A 14973-nucleotide genomic window follows, 5' to 3' on the forward strand; every position below is an offset into this window, starting at 1 on the left:
CAAGAAAAAAGAGAAGATATGTAATTATCAAAGTCCAGAATGAAAAGGGGGACATCACTAAATAGCCTACAGACATTAAAAGGATAATGAGGGAAAATCATGAACTAGTTTGTTCCAAGAAATTCAACTACTTAGATGTAATAAAGGGCTTCTCTGATGGCTCCACGGTAAAGTATCTGCCTGCAATGCAGGAGACACAGGTTCAATCTCTGGGTTGGAAAGATCCCCTGGAGAAGGGAATGGCAACCCACTCCAGTATTCTTGCCTGGAGAATCCCATGGACAGAGGAGCCTGGTGGGCTACAGTCCATGGGGTCACAGAGTCGCACACGGCTGAGCGACTAATATACACACAAACACACACACAGATGTAATAAACCAATTCCTTTAAGGATATAAACTAACAAATCTCCTTAAGACTAAATAACCTGAACAGTCAGTCATATGTGTTAAATAAATTGGAACTGCAGATTAACACCTTCCCAATTAGAAAAGCTCCAGGCCACTACAGTTTCACTGGTGTACTCTGAATAGTTAAGAAATAATACCAAGTTGACATAAATTCTTCTCCAAAAAGTGAAAAAGATGGAGAAGTTTCCAACTCATTTTATGAGGTCAGCACTACTCTGATACCAAAATCAGAGAGAAATTACAATGAAAATTACTGACCAATATTCCTTGGGAAAATTCTAGACAAAATGTTACTAAATCAAATTCAACAATACTTTGAAAGAGTATTTGAAAATATCACAACCAAGTAGGTTTCATTCTAGGAATGCATGGTTGTTTTAAATTTGAAATATCGATGATTCACTTTATTAACAAATTAAAAAAAAAAAGAAAAACCATATGATCCTCTCAATAGAGAAAAAGCATTTGACAAAAATCTGATGTGCTTTGAGAACTGCTGATCTACACAGACATAAAAAGTGCTTTATTTGTTAAAAATGGCGTCACACTGTCTATACCTTCTACACTTTATTTCATCTGTTAAGTCTTTGAAATTTAGCTGTAGATTCTCCTACAGATGATTATGATACCCCTCGCCCAGTCAAAATTCTCTGTCATTACTCTTCCACCTATACTAAAGAAGCTACAGAAACATACACCAAGCTTCCTATAGCATTTACTTACAATATGGATAGTGTGGCTGAAACAACCTGTAACACTATTCAGAATCTCCGATACAAAGTCCCTGCAGAGAAATTTTTAGAATGAAGGGTCAAGAAAATCTTTGTTTCTTCTAAGAAAATATTATGTGGTTATTTTAATTCCTCTCACAAGTAGTGTGAATTTTACAACTGATCATCTTATTTAACTTTGGCAAATTTTATCAAATATACAAGACAGTACTGTTTGCATTTCTAAATAACTCTCTGGTCTCATCTTCTCATTCTACTTATATTTCTGCAAATTTTGATATTTTATTCTTATTATTCTATACTATTTTATCACCTATTCTCTTAGGTAACTATAATTTCTCTGTGGAAAGAAACAAGCTGTAACATTTAAATAAATGCCATCAGTTCAGTTCAGTTCAGTTGTTCAGTCATGTCCGACTCTTTGCGACCCCATGAATCGCAGCACGCCAGGCCTCCCTGTCCGTCACCAACTCCCAGAGTTCACTCAGACTCACGTCCATCGAGTCAGTGATGCCATCCAGCCATCTCATCCTCTGTAATCCAAGTCTATGCCCCAACCAGTAATGCTGAAGAAGCTGAAGTTAAATGGTTCTATGAAGACCTACAAGACCTTTTAGAACTAACACCCCCCCAAAAAAATAAATGCCATAACTACTACGTATTTGGAATGTGTGAGTGTGTGCATTTACCTGGGTAAACAAAGTGGTTTTTTGTCCAGAGATGACTTTTAATGTCTGCTGTCCTTGTGCAGAAGATGTGCTGACTCCCAGTGTTCCTTGGACCACTGACCCCGTAGTCAGCTGTTTCCCAGATGTCTGGGGTGATGGCTGGCCAACTAAAAATGTGCCCTAAGTTACAAACAAAGACCTGATCAGTAATTTGTTAAGTTCAAATGACTTTAAATCACAAGGTCCCATATTATAACAATGCTCCCCTTCATTTCTACTACTCATCAAAACAAACAGAACAGCTCTGATCTCAGTGTCACTACCAAGAGCTATCCCTACTTGTCAAACTTTGCACTTGAGTTACAGAGCAGGCTGTTGGAAGCTCAAGTTTTACAATCTAGTCCTCACAACTGGATTTAACCATTCAGACTGATAACCATCTGCCTTCTTACTAAGAACCTGGAACCAAAATTCTTTTCCCTTACTTGGAAAGGAGCCAAGAAAGAAAGAAAGAGGAGCCAAGAAAGAGGGGAAAGAAAGGATTAAGGGAAAACAAGATGGCAGAAACCTGTCCCTAACCTTGAATCCAATGTTAACTCCAAACCATAACTTGGTACTATCTGGTTACTCCCGTCTAAGAGAAAAATTTCAACTATACACCAATACTATTCCAAACCCATGAGAGGCAACAGCACAGCAAATATCTCTCACGAAGACCTGGGTTTAAACCCAAATTCTACCAACTAGCTCAGCAGAGAGATCCTGGATAAGTTACTTAAGTCTTTCTGAATCTCTACTTGCTTTTCTCTCAAAACACAGCAAGCCCCAAATAATACAAATTTGTAACATGGCTAAAATGTTATTAATAGTACTGACCCCCCTGATTCCACAGTTGTAAAGGTAAATCCACTACAATTAAAAGCAGTCATTATAAATAACTAGGTGATGTAGAAAGTACCAGTGACAAATGACCATACCTGAGGGGTTTGCTTGAGGATGTAGGATGTGTACGTCAGATGCTGGGATATCCCTCCAGGGCCAGCAGGGTTCTGGGCTCCACCGGTTCCTCCTGTTGCTCCACTGCTGCCACTGCCTCCCCCACCACTACTGCTGCCGCCGCCGCTGCTGCCAGCTGAGCCAGATTGGAGGTCTGAAAATGCAACGAATGACAGCATAGTCATAAAAATACTAAGAGAAGCCTTAACAGAGAAAACAGATGAGCCCAGAGCAATGTTGTCACGATGGCTGCATTCCTCCCCTTTCCTTCTTTCCTCCTTTTTTGGTGATACAGACTTCTGTGACAAGAGTGAGAATTTCCGGGTGCAGAAGATGGAAATATATTTATTTCTGACTGAATGGAGGTCAACTAGTTCAGCTCTGAGTACTGAAATGAAGAACTTCTCTTTGCAAGTGTTCTGGCTTAGCTGTGGGAGATTGAGTTGGATACATTTTCTAACCAAGTGTTTTTAATCAGCACCTAATGTGCTCAGAGAGGAGCTCCCAAACTTTCTGGCATCTGATTCAATTTCAGTGAAACTGCTGGAATTTAGTGTAATTTTACAGTACTCTCTTTTCCATCTCACCCTGCTCCGGAAAAAAACTGACTTTCCTCATATTTATAATGACTCCAGTCTATTTTGCTTTTCAAATTCCACTTTAAAGCCTTTGTACCCCTTTTTACTTTCTTTTTGGTGACATACAAAAACTAAACTCTAAGGAGCTCTCTGAATGGATTTTTGGATTACTTACATTGTCTTTTTCTTACATAGCTAAGTTTTTGATACATCACTGCTTATGTATGAGGAAAAAACACCAGGGTGAGAGTGGAAATCACCCATTACAGTCAGTAAACAAAATCGTTGACTAGCTTCTGAAACTCAGTCCCCCTTAACCAAATTCCCTGCCAAGTTTATGATGAATCTCTCTATCCAAAACTTTATTCCCTTTCTTGTCCCCTTTGACCTCAGTCCTGTGCTAACTGAACATTAACCAACCAGAGTCAGAAGACTAAAACTGCCATTGTTAATAACATCATTCATGTACTAAAACTGCTGTTGCAAATAATATCGCTGAAGTAAAAACTCAGTTTCTCCAGGGCAAGATGAGCGAACAGACCCCTGAGCCTTGGACCACCTGGCCAGAGAAACATAAACCAGAGACATGCTGACTCCCAAAACTATGACTAAGAAATGTCACGAGATGATGACTAACCCTGGCTTCTTTGTTCTTCCCCTTTGAAAACCCCAAACTCAAAGACCAAGCTGGAGTGGACCTGAGACTTGTTTCCCACTTGCTTGCTTGGTGCCCTGCAATAAACCCTTACTCTGCTGCAAACTCCTCCTGTCAGAAACTGCCTTTCTGTACCATGGGCACACAAGCCCTTGCCTGGTTACAATCACACACTGCATTTTGACAAGTGGCTAATTTCTAACGAACCTAATTACTGTACCAATTATACTTCTGACTCAGATAGAATTCCTCTTACCCTTTCAACACCACCCAAACTGTTTTTCACTATATGTCAAAGCAGAAGTTTATATAAGTCTATAAGTATAAACCATTTATATAAGTATAAACCATCTAATTTCCTTGGGGCTTTACATCTTATACACTAAAGTTGAGCCTGTATTTCTCTTGCCATTTCCCAATCTAGCAAATTTAACCAAACTAGCAAACTTAAGATGCAGCACATCTAAATAATGGCAAGCAGAGACATTTGATTCCAATCCTATTCCCATCCCCTTCAAGATAAAAGCAGGCGTTCAGCAATCTTCTCTGGTGTTACCAGTCTTTAGATACCACTGACAGAAAGAACTCCTCTTTATTTCCAGCTCAGCCTTCTCCCACAAACAGCCTCAACATCCTCACCTCTTCAGTGTATTTGTTCCTGATCCCACTCTTCAGTAAACAAATCCAAGAAAACAGTGTCACCTCCCAAGACTATGATTATTTTAAAAATCCATTGCTAGTTAAAATATTTGTATGGTTTAAATCCATGTGGGCAAATGCCACCATGTAACCACAAACAAAGCTAAGAAAATGCTTTCTGAAACAGGTAAGAACTGCCCCTCTGGTGGATGAGGTGAACATACTCAAAGACCCAAGGACCAAATGATTTAACCATGGACTCACTAGCATTGTTGGTAGCTCGCAGGATGGCTCCCTGAGGGATCAGCAGCAGTTTTCCTTTGCCCGAAGGGTTCTTGCTGTTTGTTGTAAGGTAGAGTTTAGTGCCAGGAGGCAAGTTTGCCAAGTTGGCCAAATTAGTAGCTGGAAGCTGCAATGTTGCCATCACTAAAATGGTGAAGGGAATAAAGGGGAAAAAAAGAAAGAGGAAAAACAGTAAGTTAAGTTGGAACTGAAGGCAATGTTAGTTCTAAAATTGAAACTAGAGAATGCTAGTTCTAAAATAAAATACTTATTCAAAAACATTAACAAACATGGTGGGAATGTAAACCAATACAGCCACTATGGAAGACGGTTTGGAGATTCCTTAAAAAACTAGGAATAAATCTACCATATGACCCAGCAGTACCGCTTCTAGGCATGTATCCTGAGGAAATGAAAATTGAAAAAGGCACATGTACCCCAATATTCACTGCAGTACTATTTACAAAGCTGGGACATGGAAGCAACTTAGATGTCCATCAACAGATGAATGGATGAAGAAGCTGTGGTACATTTATACAATGGAATACTACTCAGCCATAAAAAGGAATGCATTTGACTCAGTTCTAATGAGGTGGATGAACCTAGAAGTCAGAAAGAGAAAGAATATCATATACTAACACATATATGTGGAATCTAGAAGGATGGTACTGATGAACCTATGTGCAGGGCAGCAACAGAGATGCAGACGTAGAGAACAGACTTGTTGACACGGGTGAGGTTGAGGAATGAGAGGGCGGCAGCATGCAGAGAGAGCATGGAAACAGGTACACCACAACATGTAAAACAGACAGCCAACGGAAATTTGCTGTTTGACTCAGGGAACCCAAACTGGGGCTCTGTAACACCTAGAGGGGTGGGAAAGGGTGGGAGGTGAGAGCGAGGTTCAAGAGGAAGGGAACATATATACACTTAATGGCTAATTCATGTTGCTGTATGGCAGAAACCAAACCAATACTGTAAAAGCAATTATCCTTCAATTAAAAATAAATTAAAAAAACAACTCTACAGTTTGCGTCCTAGATGCACAATGCTTTAAAGGCTGATGTTCTTAATTATCTTACTAATTAAAAAATTTACATACTAGAAGAATCTGCTATAAACTATAAAGAAGTTTATTTCTGTATATAAATAGGGTGACCATATATCCTGGTTTGCCCAAAGCAGTTACAATTTATACCCGTGTCCCAACTATAATTTGGGCTTCCAAGGTGGCACTAGTGGTAAAGAACCCATTTGCCAATCAATGCAGGAGATATAAGAGATTTGGGTCAGAAGATCCCCTGAAGGAAGGCCTGGCAACCAACTCCAGTATTCTTGCCTGGAGAATCCCATGGACAAAGGAGCCTGGCAGGCTATGGCCCATAGGGTCGCAAAGAGTTGGACACAACTCAAGCAACTTAGCACACAGCACCCACTATAAATATTAATAGTGACTCAACTCTCAAAAGCACTACGGTTTAGACAATTAATGAAATAATCACATTTCAAATGTGAAATAACATTTCCTTCGCATTTCTTTAAAGCCCCTTTATGGTCAATTTCTAGTAACACTGAATATACTGATTTGAAACAAGACTTTTAGTCTCCCTCACTTCCTAAGAACTAAAAAACGCTATAGTCAACTACTGACACATATACTATGAAACTAGAATTCATCTTTTAAAAGTCTCACCTATGTCAAACAGCTTTCACTTACCACTTAGAATTTCCTTCTCAGTGCACATGGCTGTAAAACCTCTGAACATGAAAACTTTCTGCAGTTACTTTGCATTAGAATCTCCACCAGGTGTATACCTGTGGTGGATTCATGTTGATATATGGCAAAACCAATACAATATTGTCAAGTTAAAAATAAAATAAAATACATAAAAAAAAAAAAAAAGAATCTCCACCAAACAAACCCTACAGAACCACCCACCTGAGCAGCCTCAGGGCAAGGACGCTCACTGTCTCCTCCTGCCTGGGAGAGTATTCTTCTCATCACCACTTCACTATGCAAAGCTTTGGGAGGCAGGAACCCTGGAAGTTGCCCCAAATAACCAGGAACTGAGACTGAACTGAGGGCCATCTCTCTCCGTTATGACCAGAACTAATCTCATCTTAAATCACTATGCATAGCAACCACATCAGAACCGCAAACCTCTCTACCACACACACCCAGAGCCCGTCCCCACGGGGCTCAAGGTCCCTGATCTGAACCCATCCCCTCATCCTTTCTTCCTTCACTTTCTCACTATGCCCCTAACCCCAGGAATTCATGCTGAGATCCTTACACCTTCTAGAACCTTAGCCTCCTTGAACATTCTTTTTGTGGTAATTAAAACTGTCAGCCCTCTGAAAATAAGACATCCCCAGGAATCCCCTAGCTATTTTCTGTTTTACCTCAATATCTGAGGTCTAGGGCCAGGAGGGAGAAGGCAATGGCACCCTACTTCAGTACTCTTGCCTAGAAAATCCCATGGACGGAGGAGCCTGGTGGGCTGCAGTGGGTCGCTAAGAGTCGGACACGACTGAGCAACTTCACTTTCACTTTTCACTTTCATGCATTGGAGAAAGAAATAGCAGCCCACTCCAGTGTTCTTGCCTGGAGAATCCCAGGGATGGGGGAGCCTGGTGGGCTGCCGTCTATGGGGTCGCAGAGTCGGACACAACTGAAGTGACTTAGCAGCAGGGCCAGGAGAGGAACATTTCTGCTCTGCAGTTTGGCTTTTAAACCATTATCACCGCTCACTCCAGGGGAGGAGAAAGAGTCCTGCCTCCTTTGAGGCTTCTACTGAGCTATATCTCCCTCTCTTTTCTGCTCTCATTTCCTGAACTCTCAAGTCACTTCCCCTCATTTGCTGAAGGCAGACTCCTGACTCAAAAGTACTGTGCTCTATGCTAAAGATAATCATTCTCAGTGACAGCACTGTAGAAGACTTATTTAATTCTCTCCCTTCTGGGGTGCTATATCTTCCAAACTCCAAAGATCACTTCTCCAGTCCATCTCAAACATTCATTTTTCTTTTTTAATTTATTTATTTTTAATTGAAGGATAATTGCTTCATAGTATTGTGCTGGTTTCTACCAAACATCAATATGAATCAGCCATAGGTCAAACACTCATTTTTAATGCCACAAATGAACTCTGTCATCAGTAGCAATCCGTCATCTCTGAAATCTTCATTTTGGACATTCACTACCCTTCTATCCTCCCAACTCACAGCAACCACTCTTTAGTCTCATCAAAAATGAGTACATATCAAATGCCTTAAGTATATTTCTTCCTGCCCTCACAGAAATAACACATCAAGGACTAAAACATTCAAAGTGTTTAAACTTTTATTTAGTAGAGAATGCTTTAGTCAAACATCTCCAAATGCTGCTGGCAAATGAACATACCAAGATCTTAAATCTGAAATAGAACCCAAAGTGGAAATGAGGACAAATGAGAATTATTCTTCAGACTTGAAAGCAGTATCAAGAAAGCAGTATCAAGAAATATACTCTATTTCAACTGTTCTTTATCTCCCTCTCACACACACATACCTTAAAGCAGAAGCATTATAGATCTCTATGTAAAATGTTACATGAAAAAGATTAACATGTCTTTATAAAACTCCTTACAACTTCAACCTACTAAGTTTTCCTAGAGAGAACCAAATAGCAAATAAAATCACTAGCACAGAGGATTTTGGAAGGGGCTGTTGTTCAAAGGGCCCTCAATTAGTATCAGTACCTGAACCCTGGGATCCACTCTTCGGAGGGCCAGCAGCAGTGACCTGAGCCTTGGTTAATGTCTGCACTGGCTGAGCGACAATGGTTCCTCCACCTCCACTCACAATTGCCTTGGCAACTCCTTGGGTCACAACTTGCTTTGGACCAACTGCTTTGGTGACAGATGAGCTGGCCTTGGCTACAAGGATCTGACCACCACTGATTGCCACAGCCTGCTTCACTGTTGAAGGCAGAGTAGACCCGACTGGCACCCCAACAACCTGTTCAAAACAGAGAAAAATCCAGCAGTGCTTCTTCTCATACTCCTTCAAGGTTTTAAAACAGTACAGTCACTCTTGTTTCAGCAAAGAACAAAGCAAACTCCTAGACACAACACATATACTGTCTAATTCAGTTGTCTAGGAATGCTATCTATGATGTGAACAGCAGTATTTCTCACAATCTGTATGTTATTACAATAAACTGTTATAGCTTTTGTCTTAACTCCAGCTACTATCTATAACTAACTTTAATTATAAAAAGTAGTATATGTTAAAAAAAAACTTAGGACAAACAGAAATAAAAAGGAAAAAATAAAACTCTACTTACCTTGAAATAATCTCCTAATATTTTTAATGCAGTATTTATTTACTTCTGATTCTTTTTAATGTACATTTTGAAAACAAAAATTAGGATATATATAGTTTTATAATTTTTAAATTTAACATCATATTACAGGGATTTCCAATGCTATTGTTTTTCAAAAACATTTTTAGGTGACCAAAAAATAATGTATTAGAATAGATATACCATAATCTAAGTAAATATTTCACTGCTGTGTCACTATTTAGGTAACTTTAAACTTAATATTATGAAAACTGCAATAAACACTTTCATATATAAAGTATAAATTCCACTATATACTTTTAAATATCACATCTTCATTAATTCCTTCTGTGCTTTCTCTGAAGCAATTATTTCTTCATCATTAGAACATCTAGAAATTAATATCATTCATTATATGGCATAACACGTGACACCTCTTCCAAATGATTTTTAAGAAAAGTTATCTTTTTCTATACCCTCTAATCTTTTCTTTCCTTAAAGGTAGACATTCAGTTAAAAAAGAAAAAGTGTAAGCTAGAAAGACATTTAATTCAATTTTTTAAAAAAAAGGTTCCAGCACCAAACAATGAAAATTAGAAATACATTGTCCTGAAAAGACTATAAACTCTTTCAAGTAAGAAAATACTTTGGAGCTCTTTTAAAACAAGGTCAATAGTAGGATTTTCAATTAGAAGGAACAACTTAATTAATGGAAAACTGGGGCAGTGTTTCCCACTCCCCAATTCTTTATTTTATAAAAAGACTTCACCAGAAACTAGATGAAAAGACTTCTATAAGGTTATAAGAATAGCAAAAGATCTACCTCCTAAAAGCGAAAAAGTTAAAGAAGAAAGTACTTTTCAACCATCAGATTGGAGGGGAAAGTTTTAAAGCCTGATGATACCAAGAACTGGCTAGAGGATATGGGGAGACAGGAACTTTTGTTCACTGCTGGTAGAAAGATAAATTTGTCCAGCCACTCCAGAGGGTACTGGGATATACTAAAGCTGAAAATTTACCCTATTAAAGCAGTTCTCCTTTTAGGAATATATCCCAGCTGAACCCCAATATCTATTCTTTGCTTCTCTCTCACAGTAGTAGAACCTCCAATTTTCAGGCATGGTCATGGCCACACAGAATACTATTTTCCAGCTCCTTCACATCCAGGTTTGACATCTCCTTTCTGGCTAAAGGGATAGGAACAGAAATGGTGTGTGCGACTCTTCAGTTCCGCTCTCCCTAAAACCCATTCCCCTTCCCTCTTCCTGCTGACCAGAAACGTGAACTTGGTGGCATGAGGTGAAGTGGCCACAGGACGAAAACCAAATGCTGAAAATGACAGAGAAACACGATAGAGTCTATATGCTTGAGGACTGTGGGACCACACACCAGAACTACCTACTGGTCTTATACGTGTGAGAGAAATAAGCTTATTTAAGCTTCTGGTTTGGGAATGTCTGTTCTAGTAGTTGAACTTTTTTCCTAAGACGTCTGTCTTTACATTTACAAAATATATCATATTTAATAATCCACTGACTAAGCTAAATTACATATATTTTCATGTTCCTAAATTAACAAAGAAAACAAAGATCTAAAAGGAAAATAATATATGCATATGATACCACTTACATGTGGAATATAAAAAAATACAACTAGTGAATATAACAAAAAAGAAGTAGACTCATAGATAGAATGAACTAGTAGTTACCAGTGGGGAAAGGAAGGAGGGGCAGTACAGGGATAGAGGATTAAGACATACAAACTATTACGTATAAAATAAGCTACAAGGGTATACTGTACAACACAGGGAATACAGTCAATATTTTATAAGTATAAAGAGAGTATAACATTTAAAAATTGTGAATCACTACACTGTACACCAGTAACATATAGTACTGTACACAAACTATACTTCAATATAAAAAAAAGGAAAATAATACACACATGCACGTATTTTAATTTTTCTCCCAAATCCCATGCATCTGGCTTGCTTTTCTCTCCTTGTGCCAGCCTCTATCCTCACACTCAACTGCTTCAAAATGTCCAGAATATGATGTACCTAATCTCTCCAAAAGCCAAATAAAACATCACCATGTTGGCCACAAGAGGGCAGTTTTTATTAGCAGAGCCTGTACATTAAGAACAAACCACTCACAAGACGAACTTCCCTTCCTTTATTCTAAAACACTGAGGAGAATGAGGACGCCTGGCATTCTACTGGGGAAAGCCCTATGCAGGGTTTATGTCTATGACACCACAGCTAAGTCTCTTACGTAGGACACTGTAGCCCCAAACTAGCTTAAAAGAAAAAGAAAAAAAAAAACCAACCACCTCAACATTTTGGCCTAGAGCCTGAAATCACTTACCAAATGTTCTCTTCTTCCCGTCCCACAACACTTGTCTCTGCTTTCCATGTTTCCTCCTATCAACAGTTTCACAAAGCAGTTTCACCTTTGTTCTGTACTGTTATAAACACTTAACTCTGATTCATGCTTTGATTCGGTGTTTTTATTCCTGCCCTCCCTGTGCACTGTACAGACCTCGGCAAGTCAGAAACTAGCAACCTGAAGCTGAGGATTCACATATGTGACTTTCCCTCCAGACACTGAAAAATACAGCCACTTACGATTTAGTTCTCAATGACAGCAACTATTCCATGGTACTCACACACTGTATCTCACATAACATTATATGCCATCACTGATTTAGCACCTGCTCTGTGTGAGGTACTCTATATACAATGATCTCTAATTCTCCTACAGCACTGAAAGGCAAAGAAAGGGTAACGTTCCATTTTATTAGATAAAAAAACAAGTTTCAGAGAGATGAATCTGCCCAGTTCACACAAGTAATAAGTGGCTGAGATCTAAGTGTGTCAGATCAGATCAGATCAGTTGCTCAGTCGTGTCCGACTCTTTGCGACCCCATGAATCGCAGCACGCCAGGCCTCCCTGTCCATCTACAAAGCTCATGCTGTTTTAACTAAACCACACTGCTTCCTTCTTTCTCATGTGAACCACCAATTCCTTAGCTGTCTCTTTCGTGTCAAAATCAGCACCTCTATCTCTATAAAAAAACTAAGCTGTTATTTCTATTGTGCCAAAGCTGTGTGGAAATTAAGAGTACTATTCTGTTCACCCTTCTGTCTTCGGGCTTGCTTTCTCTCACTGCACCTCAGCAATAAGAGGGACAGCTTGTATGTACACACAGCTCCTTATCTTGAGTCTAAAGCAGGTACTAAATTTCTGGAATAGAAGTCTTTTCTCATGTTCTGCTGCTTCTCTGCAATTTTTTCACACTTCTGTGGCTTTTCTTATCAGGTGCCTTTACATTTTATTCAAGGCATGGTTTTATTCTAGCACAAATGCATCATCCACTTTCTCTTGGTCCTACCTTGCCATTAGGTAGGTGGCAATGTGACAAGAAAGCCAATATTACTGGGTGAACAGATTTGCAAAATACAAAAGTAGCAAAAAGTGGAAACTTCTCAGAGTTTCTGAGGACAAAGAGCAATGCTATAATGATTCAAAACCCAAATCAGAAATACCATGTATTTCTAGGTGAACCAAAATAGATTTTAAACAACATATAGGACATATCTGAGTACAAAGACCAGATGACAATAACTGATTCACAAAAGGAATCTGGACAGAATGCTTATCCCTGAGGACAAAACAACGGAAGAAGCATCAGGAACTAGCTGGGGTTTGCCTGTTTTAGTGATTCTGCCTATGGAAACCCCCAAGTCAGATTTGATGCTGTAGCTCTATGGTTCCTAAATGTGCCTGATCATATGAGTCAACAGGAGAGCTTGTTAAAAATCCAAACTCCCAGGGCCCCCAAGAAGTTCTGATCAGTAAGTCTGAGGTGGGGGCCTCAGTATCTATACATTCTTAATCATCAGTTGAGTCTTATAAGCAGGTAAGTCTGGCAAAGTAGTTAATGAACTCTTACAGATTTTAGAACCAACTATAACACTATGAATTTTTAACTCAATTTACATGCAGCTATCTAGACTAACCAAAATATCTAAAACCTTTTCCTATTTTAAAGTTGAAAAGCAAGCACTTCACATAATACTTGTAATAGCTTTAGGATATATCGGCCCTAAATTAAGTGAAATAATTTTAACTCTGGATGTTCTAAAAGCATGCTGAGGTTACAGGCAATAGCCCCAAATTTTAACAGGTCCAGAATGGGGAGTTTTGGAGTCACTAGACCTGGGTTCAAATTCTCTGTCACTTATTATAATAGCTGTATGCTCATAAGGGAGTTGCTTAACCTCTTAGAGCCACAACTTCCTCATTTGTAGAACAGTGGTGAAAATAGCCACCTTGCAAGGTTGTCTGAGGATTAAGACAATATATGAATAACAGCAGGATAAACTCTGGCACTCCTAAGCACCATGGATACAGGGAAACATGTATCTCTGCTTTACAATTCTCCCAATATGTAAATTCCCCAAACCTCCAGATAACAAAGAAAATAAACTCTCTAAGGAGCCAGGAATCACTCAACAGATCACACAGCCAAGACATCAGAGGTAGAAACTATAGCACTCTCCTATCAGAAATAAACAAGTAAACAGTGGACCTCGATCCTTTCCATTACCCACTTTAGACCTGAATTTAGTAGACAGTTGTGTCCACGACGTCAACAGCCTTTACTGCCAGAGAGATAACACAGTGTCCCTTCACCTCTTGGACTGTCTCCGGCCCCTCTACAAAACATGTTCCTGCTCTTGTCAGTGACTATGGCAAGAACAGGTAGATTTAACATAGACTTTCATCCACAAGCTTTCCCAGGATCATCAGTGATGCTCTCACCCTGAATCTTTGCACCACTTGGCCATGACTCAGGCAAACAACGTTCACTGACAGGTTGACTTCTCCACCCTTACCCAACACAAACCTTGGAGGGCTGAATCTTTGGTGACTGGGCCGTCCCTTCTCCAGCAGTTAGAACCTGTTTTTGAGGGGACACAGCTATCATGTGACCCCCTTTCACAGTCACATACTGAGGGAGTGGTAACTGGCTGGCAGCTCCTGTTGTGGGTACATGAGAGGCTTCACCAGGTTCTTGTTTGATGATTACCTTGCAACAAACATGATAATGACACTGAATAAACAGTCCATGAACAATTCTACTAATATTTGAATTTATTCTGTCTGCAGGAATTAAGGAAGCCTGGTCTTTAAAAAATGACTCCACTAGATGGGTAAAAATACTGCTTAAATATAGCCTTAAATCAGCATGCATGCATGCTCAGTAGTGTCCAACTCTCTGCAACCCCAAGGATGGTAGCCCACCAGGCTTCTCTGTCCATGGGATTCCTCAGGCAAGATTACTGGAGTGGGTTGTCATTTCCTTCTCCAGAGGATCTCCCTGACCCAGACACTGAACCCACAGCTCCTGTGGCTAGTGCATTGGCAGGTATTCTTTTACCACTGAGCCACCTGGGAAGCCTAATACAGCCCGTAATAGCTATTAAAGGGACCAAAAGTAGGGTGTCGACTTGATCCAGTGTATCTGCAAACCAATCTGGTCATTTGTTTTAGGCACTGGTGGCAAAATGGCACTACAGAGAAATGCACTGTTGATGCTCGCTGAAGTTCCCATCTTTCTGAACTTCAGGGGAAGCCCTGTCAACAACAGTAAACAAAAGGAAGCACGTCTTGGAAGTAGGATCCA

General features: G+C 39.6%; 1 protein-coding gene across 9 annotated transcripts in view; it reads right to left on the reverse strand.

Moving 5' to 3' along the window:
- The window catches only part of YEATS2 (YEATS domain containing 2), a 102592-nt gene that overhangs the window by 26207 nt on the left and 61412 nt on the right, over positions 1–14973 (reverse strand). For 8 of the 9 annotated variants that reach the window (XR_003510802.1, XM_027539755.1, XM_027539735.1 and 5 more), the window contains 5 exons: positions 14194–14376; positions 8699–8957; positions 4942–5103; positions 2787–2959; positions 1831–1989 (listed from right to left, as the gene is read on the reverse strand). Coding sequence is in view for 8 of the 9 variants with exons in the window: in XM_027539755.1 (XP_027395556.1) it covers positions 1831–1989; positions 2787–2959; positions 4942–5103; positions 8699–8957; positions 14194–14376 (936 nt within the window). In the remaining variant the exon portion in view is untranslated. The remainder of the gene's footprint in view (positions 1–1830; positions 1990–2786; positions 2960–4941; positions 5104–8698; positions 8958–14193; positions 14377–14973) is intronic. The other variant, XM_027539772.1, reaches the window with a different exon arrangement.

This window comes from Bos indicus x Bos taurus, chromosome 1 (assembly GCF_003369695.1).
Source record: "Bos indicus x Bos taurus breed Angus x Brahman F1 hybrid chromosome 1, Bos_hybrid_MaternalHap_v2.0, whole genome shotgun sequence".
Classification (NCBI taxonomy): Eukaryota; Metazoa; Chordata; class Mammalia; order Artiodactyla; family Bovidae; genus Bos; species Bos indicus x Bos taurus.